The sequence below is a fragment of the Mycteria americana genome, chromosome 3, assembly GCF_035582795.1.
Source record: "Mycteria americana isolate JAX WOST 10 ecotype Jacksonville Zoo and Gardens chromosome 3, USCA_MyAme_1.0, whole genome shotgun sequence".
Classification (NCBI taxonomy): domain Eukaryota; kingdom Metazoa; phylum Chordata; class Aves; order Ciconiiformes; family Ciconiidae; genus Mycteria; species Mycteria americana.
The window spans coordinates 131,579,106-131,597,231 of NC_134367.1; the positions used below are offsets into that span (position 1 = coordinate 131,579,106).

At 42.5% G+C, this 18,126-nt stretch overlaps 1 protein-coding gene across 4 annotated transcripts in view; it reads right to left on the reverse strand.

Annotated features, from left to right (window-relative positions):
• Nucleotides 1-376: 376 nt before the first annotated feature.
• The window catches only part of ANAPC1 (anaphase promoting complex subunit 1), a 34,586-nt gene continuing 16,836 nt past the window's right edge, over nucleotides 377-18,126 (reverse strand). For 3 of the 4 annotated variants that reach the window (XM_075497075.1, XM_075497074.1, XM_075497072.1), the window contains exons 25-47: nucleotides 16,094-16,320; nucleotides 14,708-14,826; nucleotides 13,933-14,204; nucleotides 12,857-13,091; nucleotides 11,618-11,709; nucleotides 11,314-11,448; nucleotides 11,066-11,148; nucleotides 10,835-10,913; nucleotides 10,142-10,216; nucleotides 9,380-9,456; nucleotides 9,054-9,144; nucleotides 8,908-8,961; nucleotides 8,410-8,603; nucleotides 7,940-8,026; nucleotides 7,316-7,433; nucleotides 6,370-6,447; nucleotides 5,873-5,940; nucleotides 4,093-4,231; nucleotides 3,615-3,701; nucleotides 2,948-3,043; nucleotides 2,408-2,606; nucleotides 1,773-1,907; nucleotides 377-737 (exon numbers count right to left, since the gene is read on the reverse strand). In XM_075497075.1, coding sequence (XP_075353190.1) covers nucleotides 622-737; nucleotides 1,773-1,907; nucleotides 2,408-2,606; nucleotides 2,948-3,043; nucleotides 3,615-3,701; nucleotides 4,093-4,231; nucleotides 5,873-5,940; nucleotides 6,370-6,447; nucleotides 7,316-7,433; nucleotides 7,940-8,026; nucleotides 8,410-8,603; nucleotides 8,908-8,961; nucleotides 9,054-9,144; nucleotides 9,380-9,456; nucleotides 10,142-10,216; nucleotides 10,835-10,913; nucleotides 11,066-11,148; nucleotides 11,314-11,448; nucleotides 11,618-11,709; nucleotides 12,857-13,091; nucleotides 13,933-14,204; nucleotides 14,708-14,826; nucleotides 16,094-16,320 — 2,856 coding nt within the window. In that variant the 3' untranslated portion in view covers nucleotides 377-621. The other variant, XM_075497076.1, reaches the window with a different exon arrangement.

Below are 18,126 nucleotides of genomic sequence, written 5' to 3' on the forward strand. Positions count from 1 at the left end.
GAGTATGTCGCGGATGAGTCGGAGCAGGGCAATTTATACTTACAGAGTGCGTATGCTTATGGAAGAGATATGCAGTAGCCTTTATGAGACAAAAAAAAAATTGCATGAATGAGACTGAAAGATGATGCCAGTTCTTGAAAAGCATACTTGGCACGATGCGAGCGGCATGGCAGGTGGCTTGCTTTCCCTTCCAGCCCGAGGCCCAAGAGGAAAAGCAGGTTTGGTGTCTTCTGGGCTGCCTCTCTCCTAAAATCTACAGTACCTCGTGGAAGCGGATTAGGATACACCACAAGCAAAGAAGTTATAAAAACAAGGAAATTGTACGGTTCCCAGCCAAGGTCTTTTCAGAATTCACCACAAAAGACATATTTGTAAACAATCCTTAGTTACAAAAGTAAATTTATTATTAGTTCACTTTTACAATTTTTTTTTTTATTCATTGTAACAATTTATAAATAACTCCCGGTCACAGTCACCACATCTGGGGACATGTTTGAAGTTTATGTTGTTTGAGAAGTTACAAAATCAAGCACATTTTACCTGTATGTTTTTGAAAAGCGTGAAACACCACACAGTTGGCTCCGTCATTCCGTAACCCCACGCAAAACCGATGCCGCGGACCTACAGCACCATGGACTGTGGATTTCTAAGCAACAGAGGAGCGAGCCTCAGCAACGCACGAACTGGCATATTCAAGTGCTTGAACTTCAAAAGCAGCTCAGAGAAGTTCGTGCTTCCTAAAGAGATTGAAGAAAGAAAGAAAGAAAGTGAGCACATATTGGTGTAACGCTTGCCCCATAAAAGATCCGTCAATAGAGGAAGGAGTAGAGTCCAGGGTGTACCTCTGGAGACGTGCTCACTGCTGCTCGTTTTTCTGCAACACCGGTTAAAAAGTAAGGTTTTTTTATAACAGAATTTTAAGAAATCCCAAATTCAATTAACATGGCAGGACAATCCCAGAATAGAGGCGAGTAACGGGTAGAGAGGACACGGAAAACCAGGATTTCCATCATAAAGGCCTTGTGACCTGAATGGATACCCAGGCACCTGATCGGAAAACAGCCAAGCCGAGACACATTAGCCTGTACGCTGAGGGTGCCATCGCCTGCACAGGACCCCCAGGCTGGGGGCTGTGTCCTCTGCAAAGCCTTCAGCAACAGATTCCTCTCGCCACTGAGGTGGTAACATTCATGTCACGCCCCTAAGCAAGCCACAGAGCTCCCCAAAAATCAGAGTCCAGCTGCATTTCTTTTGCAACCTGAGAAACCTTAGGCAAATAGAGGAGGACTGGTATATTGCCAGGTTGGGCTGACGGGGGTCAGGAGAAAAGCTGCCTAGTGAAAGGGCCCAGAATTTCCCTGGATCCCAAATCAGATTACTGCTGGAAACCTAGAAGAGCGGGTGATCGCTCTGACTAGGTACTTAAAGGAAAGAGATTTAGGGACATTCGGGATATGGTTAGCCCAACAAGAACACCACTCTTCCTTGTCACAGCCCATCTTATCTGGTCCTGCTGCCTGCGAGAACATCGTTACCTGCAGGTCGGGGAAAAGCTAACTCTTTTTTATATAGGCTAATTCTGGCTTCTTTAGGCCTGCATAAAGTTTCTACCTTTTCTGTCCAGACTTGAGACAATTAAAGATTGACCAGCTTGCAGAGGAAACGCACGCTGTCACATAATTGACAGGATATACTCCTTTCAGTATGCAAAGCCAAACCCAGGAGCGCGCATTCACGCAAGCCCAGAGTGGTGTCCAGCGCTCCAGTCTTACCTTCCAAGCCCCCAGCTGCCAGCTGACCTGGTGTCGGGACAGAGTGGTAAATAAGGAAGCAAGCCAGCATGCTCAGTTGAGGCTCCTCCGTGGGCTGCCCGCTTAGGTAGGAATGCAGAGAGACATCCCCTCCAGCTGCAATATACAACACCCTCTGATGAAATTTAGGGAGCATTTGTAGGAGGAAATAGAAAGGCAAGACAACAGTACTTCCACGGAAAAAGCCCGCTGAAAAGAGTCTCCATCTCCCCACAGAGATGGGCTAGGGGTTTGTTTGCAGGCCTTCATTCTGCTGCGGCCACCCTTCTCCCTGTTCTCTGCTGCGGTCACCCCTTGCTTTTGCTCCTAGAAAATTCTTCCAGTGCAGTATTAGGAAAGCATTTTCTCTGGGAAACATAGCCTTCCACTAAGTTAACTAAACTTCCCACCAATATAGTCAAACGTAATTCTTCAGCAAATGTTTCACACCAAACGCACTAAACTGAAACCCAGTTGTTTTATGCTAACATGCAAGTGCCTTCCCTTCAGTTATCATTTTTCAGTAATTTTGAGGCAAAAGTCAACCCAGATCAGTAAGAAGACAAGAACGCTGAATTGCAATCATGGCTGTAGGATTAAAGTTATCTTCTCTATACCTTGAAGCCACTGATCCAAAGTGTTATCAATACTGCACTTCATCACAGGCAGAAATTCAGAGTTCATGAAGAGTCCTCGGTTTGGATTCCTGCTCATCCGCTCCTGGTGACTTCTGGAACTGAAAAATTCTAACACCAGCTTTATCTGCCACAGCTCAAATGTTTCGGACATTTCTCTTCTTTCTAATCTCCTCACAGCCTAGCAGAGGGGAAATACAAAGTGACTGTGAGAATGTGAACTGGAGGAGGAAAGAAATGTTGCTGTCACAAACATTAAGTAAATGAATCCTAAACCCCCCTCGCCAAGAGCTGCCCTCCTGAGCACCTACTGAGAAAAACTGCGGGCTAACGTTTCTGGTGTCATTTCAGTTTCATTAAGTTAGATTATTTTCCAATTTGCTTTTAAAATCTCTGCTATGTCCCTGTAAGCTCGCTAATATGTCTCGCCTTCTTCCTTTCTGTCTTCTACAAAAATCACACACAATGAAAAATACTCTCATGCCAAAGCGTAGCTTTAAAAAAGAAAAGTGCTTACTCTACCTGATCTATTGCTATGTACGTGGGCAGCATCTCTGGATTTTCTTGGGTAACACACTCATAAAGAATCGAGGAGAAAAGATCCAGGATTTCCTGTTTCTGATAAAAGACACATGTTTAACAAAGCACACAGGCTAGATACAATTTATTTCGGGTTCTTGCATTGCTCACATTTCCTTCCATTAAAGTTAACCCATGCACTGACATTACATAAATTAGCGATAGCTAACAATGCTACACAACGTGCTTTCATTCTTGGGCTTATTAAAACTAGGCTTAATGCAGCTATATTTTACTCCCTCTCTTAAGTCATTTAGTGCAGAGAAATACACCCTGCAAAACACCCTAACCCTTCTGCAGTGACTTCACCTAAACGCTTGAGGACACGGAACAGGGCTCTCGGTATTTGTTAAACACATTCTGCAACGAATACAAGTGGTGTAGACAACTGGCAGCAACCGTGATGTAACCAATGGGGAAAAAACCAACCAAACAAAACCAACACAAACTCTAGGGTCAACACTGTTTTACACCTTTGTATTACAAAACATCCCTTAGAATATTCCCTGCCCCCACTCCTTGAAGGACCGAATTCTGTTCCTCAGTTTAACGTAGGATTTTCCCACCTTTTATTCACGCAAGCAAGAAACCACGCTAGTCCACATCATACCTGGCCCATGTTCACAGTTGGCTTGCAAAAATAATCAGCGAATGAAAACAGAGCAGGATCAGAAGTGAAAGCTGAAATTGCTTCTGGCTAAAAAACAGATTAAAACACACTCTTAAAATGAACTTTTTGGTTTTACTGCACAAATGTAGCAGCAATTTATACCCAACCCTTCCTTCCCCAGCACGCAAGTGAGAAGATTGTAACCTACATAAAGCACATCACGGGCAAAACGCGTCCAACGCTTCTGTCTGCCCACGACAAACGTGCATTCACATAGCTGCTCTTAGCTTAAGCTCATCGCGTGCCCTGTGAAAGCCACCAGACTTCCTTTCCCTCAAGCAAAGCAAGTAACTTCAGTACTCATAACCATGTGGCAGGGCTAGGTGCTGGAAATAAATAACACAGCACGACCTGCTGTGCTTCCCTCAGCCTTTCTAGAGGCAGCATTCCTGGCAGGAAACCAGTTTGGGAGGGATACCTTGAATGCCCGAGCTTCAGAGTTTCGGTGAGTAACAGTCTGTGCTAAGAGACTGCGCCAGCCCATCGGGTCCTCCTTGTAGGAGAGCTGCCCAGCTCTCAGCTTCACGTACAAGACGCCGCCCTTTGAAAGAATTGATCTGAAAGAACAACGCCGGTGCTTATTTTAAATTGATATATATACACAATGAGGCAGACCTGGAAAGGAAATGTGAACTCCAACAGCTCATATGCGGCAATATCCCCGTTTAGGCTTTGTCCTGATTATTTAAACCCTGCCCTACTTGCGTATACATAGAAGTCTTGGTATCTTGAGGGCAGGCTGCTATCAAACGGTGATGTGATGGCAGGCAACGGTGATGCAAAAGGGATGAGCCCTACAGATATAAGGAATGTAACTTCCTGAAGCCCCTGCAGGTTCTTGTTAAGACTCTTCAAGGATGAGCTCCCAGCACCAAGGAAAACCACGCAAGTTGGTATCCACAGCTTTAAAGGCGTGCTGTGATGGTCCTTTCTCCGTGTAAAAAAATAAGCCAAACCAACAAAACCCCGCTATTCCTGACCAAACCTACAAATAGAAGTGTGCCACAGTTCAAAGTTACACTATTGCAACGCAGCTGCATGTTTACCCGATTTAGAGTATCAGTTGCGCCATTAACTGCAGGCACTGGGCATCCTTAAAATAACTAAATTATCTGTATTGAAACTAACTGCTTAGCATAACAACACAGCAGCAACTCACATGTAGTAAGACAGGGACAATTATTTCTCACACGTGCATTTATCTCCAGAACAATGCCAGCCAGGTCCCTACCATTTTCAAGGGCTGGGGACAAGATGTCGTGACACGAGAGCTGACAGATTCAAAGCATCTGGAGACCCAGAGAACAGGTAAGTCCCAAAGGCAGCAAGTTCCTCAGTCACCCACGCTGGTTTCTGCTGCTGCAGCACAGGAAGGCTCTTTTGGACAAACAAGTGCTCAAGTGTGGTAAAGGCTCAGCCCAGAAGGACAAAGCTGGCTCCTGCCAGCGCTGGTGCAGCAGAGGAATTGGCACGTGCCTCCTGATATGGAGGACTCTGCACTCTGCCTCGGTCCTGACTGTTATCTTTAAAGGCATGGACCAAGAGATGCTGGATTGGAGTGCCTAATTTAATCTCAATACCGGCATGTAAAGTAACTAGAAAAACCATGTTACCGATGAAAGACGCAGCTGGCTCCTTCTACACTACTCACAGCAGCAAGTTACACTGTAGGCTGTTAAGCGCAAAGCTGAGAATGATTTTACCCACAGATACTGTATTCCGGTAAGATTTCTGTTTTTCACAGTTGCCCGACGGAGAGTTAAAATGCAGTAAGCAGTACTTTGTATACTTCACGTAACATGAGAAAAATAGTATTTCACAAAGCAGTAACAGTTAGCTAACTACTGTATCAACAGTCTGGGAAACATGACATCACATCAACTCAAAACTAAACTAAAACCGTGAGTTTAAGATGGTTTCTGGTACTGCTCGATCCTGCTGCCAATATCTGCGGTTTTTACTATCAGGTTTTCCCCTGCTCTGTTTTTGCATGAATTATTCACATCAATAGGTGAAACCAACTACGCAGTTTCTTTCTTCACCCTAAAGTGCTGTCAAATGCACAACAGTGAACCGATCAAAACCAGACTTCTTTCCAAATCGTACATGTTACAAATACAGGAGGTTTAAAAAAAAATTTTTTTTTTTAAATTTACTACAAGGTCATTATTCAGTTAGGCATTATAAAGAATACTTACTTTAGATGATTCGTTCCCTTGCTTAGATCTATTAGTAATTCCCAGTACCGTGGTCCCTTCACTCTGATCTGTCAATGTAAGCATTTTTGTTACTAGATATAACCAGAATCATAAAATTAAGAGTTTTCTACATAAGACTACAGTTCTCGCTGGGCCCTTACAAGGGCACATGCCCTTTTATAGCACTACCCACCCTGAAAACTCGGAAAAGCACCTAGCTTTGTCTCTCCTACAGTGAAGCTTTCTGGCACAGGGAAGAAAAAACCAGATCTTGAAAGCATTATGATCAAGACCGAAGAGAAGCGCGTGGCATAACGTAACACATGCTCCTTAGTGACAGAATTGTCTTCAGAGCCATCGCTACGGGACAGCGTTGTCCAGAGTCTGGCTAAGGTTGGACAGGGAATCAAAGAAACGTCACCAAGTCTCAGTTCTTGCACTGTTTGTGACACAAACTGGGTGATTAAATTCCTCATTAAAACAAAGACTTCCTTTACCTGCTTCAGTAAGTGAAGCTCTGGAAGAAGCGTGGGTGCCATCAGTTCCTCGGTGGCTTCTGCATACCACTGTGTGCCCTTCAAAATGCCACCAGTATTCACATATTAGTAAGCGCATTTTTGTGTGAAAAGAAAGAAAACGTGCATCTCATTTATAACAACTCCATTGGCAGAAGTCAGTCAGTTTCTGTTCCTGAGTTCTGAGTAAATACATGACTTAGCATTGCCTTTAATGTCAGGAAACATAAGCCTAAATTAAAGGTATATTTCTCATGGATGGATCAACACATAACATTATGCAAGTCAGGCACACTTCAACTGAAATCTGAAGGTTTGAGAAGTAAACTATATTACGAACATGCAGAACTCTTTGCCAGAACCACAAGGGACCCATGCTGCACCTCTTCTCCCCTGAAATCCCAAGAACCCTTTCTCTAGTCCTTTCACGAGCATCACTTGTCTCACGTAAGCCTGTGCAAAATAAATCCTGCAGAAAGGACTCTTCCCCAAAAGACACATAATGCAAGCACCCGGGAGAAACACTAAGTTGCCCGTTTCAGCAGAGTTAGGAGAAGGCTTTTAAAACCACAGGTGGTTCCAGCCACCTCTGTGCCTTTGAAAGTCCTTCCTCTTTAGGAAGGGGACAACTATGACCCTAGGTCAGTCATGACACACTTGACTGTTTGAAGACTTTGTGGTGCCTTTTACTCGTCCTGTATTCTGCTCTCAAGGCGACATCAAAGCACATACAAGGTGTGAGTGGGCTGAGCACAACCCTTCAATTATTTGCGTAGAATTTGGCTCTTCTCCACCACAACTTGAAAACAAACCCAAGGCTGCTGGCCACAACAATGAAAATAGCGTGCCTTTGGTATATCAGAGTCTTCAGTTGTCTCCCACACCTTTTCAAAGGCCTTTGCTCCTTACTGCCTCCCAGACACATTACCTTATACGTGACCTCTATCAGTGCGTAACAAGGAGTGTTTGAATCCACATCAACGGGTGTTAAGAGCCTCGGTTCTGCCGCCAGCACGTACAAGTGGCGCAAAGCCTGAAGGTGGTACCTGCGCGTGGGAATCAGGAATTCAGCACTGCGTAGTACAGCCAGGGAGTAATCCCCAAATACCAAAGTACACACAGCTCAATAACCAAATACAGCTGTTGATTAAACTAAAGAGAGATTTGGAGTAATTTGGTAGGTTTTATATTGCTTTGACATGTATGCAATAGCTAACAGGACTTCATGAATCATAGCTAAAACTCATTAAGAGCCATAAATGGACAGATCTTGCATAAAAGTCTTTCCTGCTGAGCAAACTGGAACAGCCAAGTCACAGGAGCACAGCGTAGAGCCTCAGGAAACCTGCTTGCATTTCCTCACTGATCAAAGATCACTACCATCATCTTATATCTTTATTTCTTCTATTTTTCACTTAAAAAAAAAAAAAAACCTAAAAAAAATTATTTACAGAGTGCCCAGGTAAAAGTTCTAGATCATTTGCCTGTAGATAACCTCTTTTGTAAGAAAATGATTTAGCTTAAGGAAATATGAGCCCTAGCAAACCCTTACCGATTGTCCGTGCTGTGAACAGGGAAGTGAGGGTACAGAGCACAAAGGAGAGCGGCAATTGAAGAATTTGAAGTGCTCAGTGAGTATCTGTAGAAAAACATTATCTATTAGTTTCAGTGCTAACAAAGGCTGGCCACTAGCAAAGGTGTTCAAAATATTTTGGTGTCCCAGGGAAGAGAAGGACAGTGGCAAAGTGCATACAAGCAAAGAATTTACAAATGTGTTCCTATAGCAGTCAAAATAAACATGTAGCAGTAGGAAATAAACACAAGCCAGACACATTCCTATGGCATTCAAGTAACGCAGTATCTAGAAAACAACAGGACTTTCGTTTGCAATAGGAAACGTCTTTATGCATCTGTATGCTATTAAAAAAAATAAAAAAAAAAAAATCAATTAGATTGCACACTGCTCCAGCTTTTGCAGGAGAGGTGAAAAGAAAAATCCTGCCTTTGGAAATGGCAAGTTACCTTCCTCCTCCCAGAAAGAGAAGCCCCAAAGCCATGTGGTGAGCCAGATGGAACCCGTAGTTCATCTCTCCACCTGTCTTCTTGTGCATGAAACGGCAAAGCTGAAGGACTTTCAGGTTTCCAGAGCCAGCCATCACCATCGCGAGAGACAGCAGCAAGACGCTCAAGCATGTTTCGAGATTATAGTGACCTGTCTTCAAGTAGAATAAGGAAGGCATTATTACACTTCTGTGGTCAAATGCACGCTTCTGGTCGGTCTAATACGCTGCTTTCTACCCCAGAGTTCGAAAACCACATTCCACAGAAAGTGGGAGAGCGGAGAATCAGCAAAGTCCTTAACAAAAATGATTCACAGCCCTGCCACTTTCTATAAATAGTCTGTAATACAGGACAGTAAAAGGGATGGTTTTGTTTCCATTAAGGTTTTGGTGAGGGTAATCAAAGTACGTTACACAACAAAGCCTCCTTTTCATTGAGAGAAAACTAGAAAGAACTTACTATTGAAGCTGTTGGTGCTGACAAACACTTCAGGAAATCTGTTGCATATTTGTACTGGAAAGAGAAGAAATGCATACTAAATACAGATACAAAAGATAAGTTACAGCTCTATGGAAATTGAAGGGGAAAAAATAAAAACCTCTTACCAAGCACTTAAACGCTGCCAGATTTTCTGAACCAGCAAATCGAAATCCCAGTGACAAACATGCTCCAGCAATGATGTAGACATGAGCTTGCCTAATAAGCAACACAAACAGGAAATGACTAAATATTTCTCTTTTCCTCATCCGAATACGCATCACAAACTCCCTTATTATTAAAAAAAGGGGAAATTGAAGAGAAAGACTTATCCTTTACAGAAAATGGAGAATAAAATTCCCTAAATATCAAGGGAGAGATTTTTTCGCATGCTGATATCTCTGTAAAGACTTCTGCTGCATTTTTCAGAAGAAGAATTTTTCACGTTACTTACGCCAGTGTTTCTAAACTCAGGTCTTCAGATGAAGGCAGCTCTGTTGCGTGAAGAGATATACTGTTCTCTCTTATGATCTACAAAAAACATAAGAGGGAGAAAAATTAATCCAGGGGAAACAGATGAATTAACTCTGGGCATTGCAGGTTCGTAAGTGATACAAAACAGGTCTGTTTCACAGGCATATAAGAGCTGTTTTTTCTTCCACATGCTATCGCTCCATTGTACTTCTGATCCAGAAGGGACACCTTTCAATGCTCCTGGATCTGGTCCCTTCAAGATTTCAAAAACAATGGCAAGACTGTGTCAGAAGCATGATGTTACTGTATGTACTCAAATATGAGAGAAAACCAAACAGGATAAGACCTCAAGAGGCTATGTAGTCCCTCAGCATCCTGTATTTCCGATAGATATTTATCCAAGTTATTCGTAATGGTCAACCGAAACCTCCTTGCAGCAATTTTGCACCTGGCTTCTTGTCTAGACAATGTGGAGGAAAGTTTAATCCCTTTCTCTCTCTGGCACTATTTTACGTCTCGAACAGCTGCATCTCTCCTCAATCCTCTCCTCTCTAGCACGATGGGATGGGAGTCCCCAGTGTTCCCATAAGGGTCCAGGAATCCAATGTACGCATTGTCTATCACGTGAACACGATTCACGTACACTTTTGTGCAGCTCACGTGACTAAGGAAAAGTTCACATGTAGAACAATCCAGTGCGATGTAAAATTGGGAAGTAAGCACATTAAGTGTAAATACTTACTTGAGGCACGTTGCTATTAACCCACTTGGAATTGGGCAAGATGTCATCCCACAAAATCAGGCATCGAGCCAAGGTCTAAAAAAGTGAGAAAGCCAAAACATAAGGAAGAAAAAAACCCAACACAAACATCAATGGTATTTTTTTAATGTACTAAATGCACCCAGAATCGCAGACAATCCAGCTACCCACTAGCAGCTTCTTCACCGTTTCTCAGCCCTCATATCAGAAATGACAAAACAGCTTCTGTTTTAAGAGATGCAAATTCTGCTTGCAGAAAAAAGAACCACAGAATAAATCCTTGCAAGGTCTGTATCTTTAGCTGGTAAACTGAGATGAAAATTCACTATGTACTTATAACAGATGCTGAGGCGTAACTTATTTTTTATCTGTAAAATTAATTTGGGAAAAGCTATAAAAATTTACCTAAACATTTAACATTCCACATAAAATGTATCATTCAAATATTTCTCACTAAATCCTGTCTCTAGTGCTGCACGACAAGCAACCTGCCTTACTACAAGCAGAAATTTTTGAAGGTATGAGTTTGGCTGGCAAGCAAGAGGGTTACCAGCTAGATAAAGGATTCTGCATGATAGGCATGTGGGCTGGATTAAAAATTAAAGTAAAAAAAATTAAAATAAGATGCATTTTTAGTATCGTTAAATAGACGGAGAAATGAAAATAAAATCTTACCCTCAATAAAAGGAACTCTGGTTTTACAAAGTCCAGCAAATACATGGTATCTGGTGCTTGAAGCCAGTCAGCGATGGATCTGCGGAGCACAGTAAAGGAACAGGGTTTCCAGATCTTATTTCAGCAACACACAAAACGGAGTAAGCCACACAAAGCAGAGCCAACATTACGGCAGTTTAAACTGCTATCACAAGTTACTGCAAAATATCTGAGCAATTCCAAGGTTAATACCTGTTATTAGTCTTCAGGTAAATCATAGCAAGTGCAAGTGTGGCACCCGGACAAGTAACATCCACATTTATGGTGTCTCCCTCCTGTGAAAACACGATGCATACTTTCAGCCCAGCTGACTAGGAAGGCAACAGCCTGAAGTGATGTGTACAGGCACGCAAAGTCACTCGGTGCATCGAGACACGCACCTCAGACTTCTAACTATTGCTATTTTCAGCTTAAATGAGCAAAAAATCATCGACACGTACCTTGATTTGATAACTGGGAGACTTGTGCTTCTCTCTGTGCATTCCCGCTTGGAACCGCCTGTGACCGCCAACCATGTACTGGTAAAGCTGCTCAGGAACATTGAGGTCTGACATGCCTATCAAATTACTGCCGTGCTAAGGAATGAAGAGGAGAAGAAATAATATGGAAGTGCCCTCCTATATGAGAAAAAAAATGCTTTTGGCCAAAGGCAGTTGGGAGTCAAGGATGAAACAGCTTTTATTATCCCACCCCAATATATAATGATTCTTCTACTAACTGCAGTTGAAATGGAGAGGCACTTACCCCTAGGCAAACCATGCCTAAGGCTAGCCCAGATGCAAGCGAATAGGACTCTCTGTCTGTGCAGTACTCCATTTCTGGTCCAGGGGGACGTCCTGGAGAAAAACAAAACAGGGAAGTTAATCCTTTAAAATTCCAGCTAAGTAAACATTGTTGAATTAAGCACTACATTTCTAATGAAATGAGGGGAAAAAAAAAAAATCTGTCCCTTCTCAAGAAAGTTCTCAGTGGAATTACAAATAATTGTCACTTAACCCATCCACCGCCGAATGGCAAACGCCTCCAGAAGCAGTCTATATTGCTCAATGATACGGTTGGAGCTCAGAAAGACACTGAAAATGCCATGTTACAATTGCGTACACTTTAAGGCCTCTGAACCTATCCAAATGCTGTCAGCAGAGTTCAAAAGCTGTTGCTAGAAAAGATTGCATGTATCAAATTACCAGAAACATAACAGACACAATTTTCATGCTTAAGATTTATCCCATTCTCTATTTAGTAATCCATACAGTCTCTTAACTGAAGTTACATATGAACATGAATAAGAACTTAACTGTTACAAATAAAATCAGAAGAACTACGCACAGAATGAGGACACAATTCAGATCAAAAATTTACTGTTCAGAATCTTAGTCAGTCTTACAGACCACTGTTTAGAAAGCCTTAAAATTCAGAACAGGAGAATTTAGGACACGATGGCTGCACTTCCACCGACCTAGTGAGCCAAAAAGACTGTCCTTGCAAGAGGCAAGCATTTTTTCCCCACCCAGTGCCTCCGTCTCTGGTTTCTACAGTGGCAGCTACCATGGACAGACATGAGAAACAACAGATGTCTGGGATATGCTCAAAAGCTGTAGAGGGTCAAGATCTCTGCAGATATGGCATCCAGGTCAGGAGAAATGTGTAGTTACTGCAGTCCTTTTACCAAGTAGCTGGCAACCCCAGAAACCCCAGACCAGCTCTCATCAGACAAAATTTCCAGATGGAAAAATCCAGGACTGATGCTGCTACATTTCTTCTACTAAATTCAACGATTGTTCTATATTATACAAATACACAGTTCACAGTAACTTCCGTTCCTCTGAAAACAGAAGGTGGGGTTTGGAAAATGAGGTGAATATTGTGGGGACAGATGTATAGTTAAAAACGTTAAAATTCTCAGCTCCCTGATGCGCTGTGCTAATCATTCACACGTTGCGATCCTCCCAGTCCTCGTCCCATTTTTTCAGCGTTAGCACCTACCTATTTCAGCCAGCAGAACCTCAGCTGTGTGCCTGTGAGCGGTGCCCTGATAGACAAGGCCTATTCCTATCACGGCAGCCACCTGCACATTGTGGGGGACATCCAGCTCCGTTGAAGTTGGTGGCAGGAGGGCAGGTATGTGGATGCTCAGGAGGCGTGTAATAGCCATATCCATCGTGCCCAGCTTGGCAGCAGAAACGCCAAGCAATAGTCCAATACTTGTCATCTCATGGCCCTGAGAAAGGAAACAAATTATCAGCGACCGGAGAAAGCAGACGTGTTCAGGAAAGGAAAGACACTTGTCCAAGTATCTAATACAAGTCTTACATTCTCAAATATACACCGCACCTGAACTTTTTTGATCCACCTCTTGAAGAAAATGAATGCTAGCTGTTATGGGTGTAAAGGTATTTCCCAAATGTAAGATCTTACTGCAGAGGCTGACTTCAATCCAAATAGAAATCCTCGCACAACGAAATACGAGGCATAGTTATAATGTAGATGTTTAGTTTCCAAAAAAGCCCCCAAACACTTAGGTTGTTCTAAAAACAAAACCTGAAGTTTTTGCTTTAAAAGGATCTTACCTATCTCCTTGGTAGTTCTTTATCAATCCCTCCCCCCAAGCCACATGTATCGTTTCCTGGTGTTTAAGTTTGAAAGTAATTATGTATTCACAACTTCCTACAATTTAAGGTGAGATTTCAAGATCACATATGATTTTCAGCCTTTTAATGAAGAGTCCATAAAATCTTGAGTCCCTAGCTCTAACTCTGTAATGCAAAGGTTAACAAGAACATTTGGATAGAAATTGAGCAGAAGTAATTCAGAGCATTCGCCTATCCCAACGAGCTGTGCACAACGTGGAAAGATTTAGTGATAAAACTGCTGAAAATCTTTTAAACAGAAATGAAGTCCTGCACTACTAACATTAATGAAGCAACTCTGATGTTCTCCCACACTAGGAAGCTTCCAATTCAGTGTTTCAAAGAAATCTGCTGACTTTTCTTTCTTGTTTCGTTTAAAGAATTCAAGTCCTACAGATATTTTTCTCTGTTGCCTATGAAAGAAGGCCTCACCTTTGTTAGGTAGTCATGTATATTGAGCGTGGCAAGTTTCGTGAGATGCCCGTTGAGACCCAGAGCCATGAGGAAGCCTGCGTATTCATTTGCTAGTTCAGCAATTTTGGGCTTGTTATAGACAATCCAAGCAGAGTCTATCTGTGAAGCAGGCGCTATCTTCAGGCCGGCAGCCACCCCGTTGTGAAAGCTGGCCCAGCAAGCCATGTTAGGGGGCACATCGATGTTCCCACTGTTCAGATCAACAGTGGTGTTCCTAGGAGGAGCACGGCCTGCCCATGACAAAATCATTAAAAGCAATTAGGTGAATCCAAACCGCTTCGGAAACAGCTCTCGACTTAGTAGGGTGCCAAGTGAACAAACTCTGACAGCATGCTAGGTAACACTTCTGATCCGAAGACAGCCTTGGGTATCTTCAGGCATGTCAGAAGACAGAAGCACAGCATAGTGGATAAACCAGCGATGTGGACTTTGCAGTATCTGTGTCCTGTATGACACCAACGCTGATCAACTGTGTGCCTTTACGCAATTTATTTCACTTCTCTCTGCTTCTCAGAATGTACCTGATATAAGGTTTCAGTGTTAGATAACAACATCGGCCTAATAACAAGAAGCTAGTAGGTGACAGAGTCAAAACAAAAAGAGCTACTACTTCACCAAAAGCACATTTAAGCTATGGAACTCTTTGCAGAGAGACAGAGAAGATGCTATAAAACTTATGAGAGGTTCAGAAAGAAATGGAGTAAACAACCAAAAGAAACTCCGACCCACGTACCAGTTAGATTCAGCTTAGGGATGGGCAACTGCTCCGTTGGAACAGGATGATACGAGAACAAAGTGAACATTCCTCGTCCAACAGGGAGTGCCATGGTTCGCTGACACAGCTGTAACAGCCTGTTGGGGAGACGACAGAAAGACCAAGCCAGTTGCTTAATACGGAAATTTTTTTAAAATCCATGAAATAAAGTGAACCTACAGACAACAGGCACTGGACAGACCATTTTTTGATAGCATGTTGTCTTTTCCTCTTTTCCTTTTTTTTTTTTTTTTTTTTTTTTTTTTAAGTAGGCTAAACTTTTGAACCAAGTCTTTGGTCCTTACAAGATTGATCTCAAAGATACACTTCAGCTGACATCATGTCAAAACCTGTCTCTATTTTTCCCTTAAAGCTAGGTGCTAGTTAAAGAAATCTGTGCTATGGACAATTTAGCAGCCATATCAGAAACAAGGCGAAAGGAGAAAACAAAACGAAGCCGATTGCCATATGGGATCTTGCTATGACTAGCGATCACATCTCGTAATAACCTGTGTACAGAATTAATAATGTGCTTCCAAGAATGCTGACCACAATTCTCTACGATTTACTCTGGAAACACTTTCTAGACTTGTTAGATTACTCAGCTTGTTAGGTCAGACAATAATTTGATGCATTCCTTTAGCTTCCTACTTCTGTAGAGTGTTTTGCATGTTAATGATGTTCTGGCATTTGCTTTATTTTGTTTTTTAAAGAAGATACTTTTAACACCCCCAAAATAAGTGAATAAAGAAGCAACATGGGGACAATTGTGAGGCCACTGGGCATACAATGGCTCCAACAGGAGGTTTCAAAAGAGAGAGGGATGGGACAGGGAATTTGCTTTCTGTAGAATTAGTTAGGTGCCCTGACCCAAGCCTTGCTTAGACCTAAGATCAGCCCTGAACAGAGGGCTCTCCAGTTTTAGGCAGGGGGTGGACGATGCTTTGTTCTCTACAGAGGTGTTTTCCCTACAGAGTAGGTCCTGCTTATATTTCCTACTTTTTAGGTGGGGAAAAAAAAAAAAATGCTACAATCTGCTTTCAAACCCTAACTGATCTCAACATGCTGTTTGCGGTTCAAACTAACAATCTTTCCCATACGCTGCTCCAATTCAGAGAGCCCTCCACCTCAAATAGAGCAGAGTTTTGATGTCCACTGAGCTGCAAAGATTTGGATTATGAAATCCAACCCTCTTCTGAGGTGTCCTTCACTCAGGCCTGCCTACTTTAATGCTCAGTTCAGACTAAAATACAGTGCACTGTTTGGCTAGACATACTTATCTTTAAGCCACCAAAAATATTCAAACAATTTTTCACCCAAGTGAAATGCTAACGGAATACTGCTAGAAACAGAGACGGTTTTTACCGGTTTTCTTTCTCTTCTATGTATTCATGGTCACTAGCTTCTGGCATCTGCACTACATTGACACGTACAGGACGGGCACTCTGAAGGAGTCTGCGTACTTCCTGCACTCTCAAATCCTCACTCCATATTAGCGACATCACTTCCTCGTTCATGTCATTCATGCCATCCTCATCCTCTTCCGACTCGGTTCCAGAGGGAATATCAGAGGACAGCACTGGGCCCACAGACTGCAAGGGAAAGAGAAAGGAAAGAAGTCATTTCCAGTGGGGCGCATGGACATTGCTAACTCTCAGAAAGCCAGCACAAGCCAGCACCACAACCTGCACGCACTCAGCACAATTACCTGCACGAAGATGGGTCTCTAAATAGAACGGACTGAGACTTGTGCAATCATGAACGACACCGTTCACCCACTCCTTACGGTCATTTAGAAGGCCACGAGGAGTTCTGAACATTGTAATCAACTATTTTTGCACACCTACGTGGGGTAACTAACTATCAAGAGAGAAGGAGATGACATCTCGAATATGTCAAAGATGTAGCAAAGGCTGTTGAGCAAAGACTGACAAGCGGGAGCTTGAAGAGGTGACATACGAAATAGTTCTCTTTCTTTCAAAACTATTTCTTGTTTCAGAGCAGTAGTAGGAAAGGGCTTTCCCCTCCCTGCCTACACAATTATCTATGACAGCTATGAAAACATACGTGTTTTTTTTCTTCAAGTTCAGCAGTGAAACACAGAAACCTAGATGAGCATTTCGATGTATATTAAAATGGAGGTTGAACTCCAGAAGGCACAGACACAGCCCCCTGCTGACAACCTACTTTCAGAAGTGCCACTACCCACTGACCCTCAACCCAATCAGAGCTGCTGTTCTGCTTATTCTGTTCGGGAACCTGCTTTATTGTTCTAATCATTGATGTTTTCAGGAATCAGGGCTTTGATTTGGATTCCCTCCTACAACAATCTTGGAAAAACCAAGCTACCTGTTAAAATAAACAGTCAGCCTGCATGGCAGTAAATTCCAAATGTTTGTTGCTGTCAGCCGACCTGGGTTTCACCACAGTACCAGAACGGTTTTTGAACTTGCACACCAGAGCTACACGACCAGAAAAATACTGAAGCATTTCATTGCTTGGAAGCACTGTGGAAAAGCCCTCTTTCTATGGAAGATCTATGAAATCCTCCTTTAAGACTCTGTTCTCCCCTGTTTATTCACATCACACAAGCGACGCACAGGACCACCGACAAGAACGGCAAGGACAGCATAGGTCAGGATGGAGCAGAGTATGTCCACAAGCTGCTTGCCCTACACTTGCTTCAGACAAGGCCGTCGCTCTGCATGAGGCATGGTTCATTTTATTTTTAAAGAGTTCTGCAGAAATAAAGCTTTCCCACAGAATGTACAGTTTCCTTACGGTCTGACAAAATAACTCAGACATTGACCCTAAGGTGGGCCAGTATATTCCTCTTTCTTTTCCATCTTTCATGGATCAGAGATTAATTTAAAAAATAACAAGGCAAGTGATGACAAATATTGATACGATAAATGTAGGAACAAAAAACCCCACACCTCTCCCCAAACTGGTCATTTTTCCTGTTCTATACCTCAGAATTTCAGCAAGCTGAAAGATACAGAATCACACAGACTAGATCAAACACAGGGTCTTCCTAAGGCTCACTGGTAACACATGACACCAGGAGTGCAAGTAAATTAACAGCTGATGAATGAAAACCAATTTCTTCTGAGAAATACACACTAAATCTCAATACATAACTGCACCACCCATATAGCCAGCGTCCGTTTTGAAACAGGAAACTCCACCCTGCCCTCCTGAGAAATGACAAACAATTTGGTGTTTGAAGATCACTTTGTCCTTTTAAGGTAACATATATTCGAGGCATTGTTATAAAGTAAGTGATAAAAATCAAATTTATGATCATTTTAAGATTCAGTACTGTTACAGTTGGGCAAAACTTCACCAGCAGAAAATAAAATGCATTTTTAATGAGTGGTGGGACATGGGATTTGAAC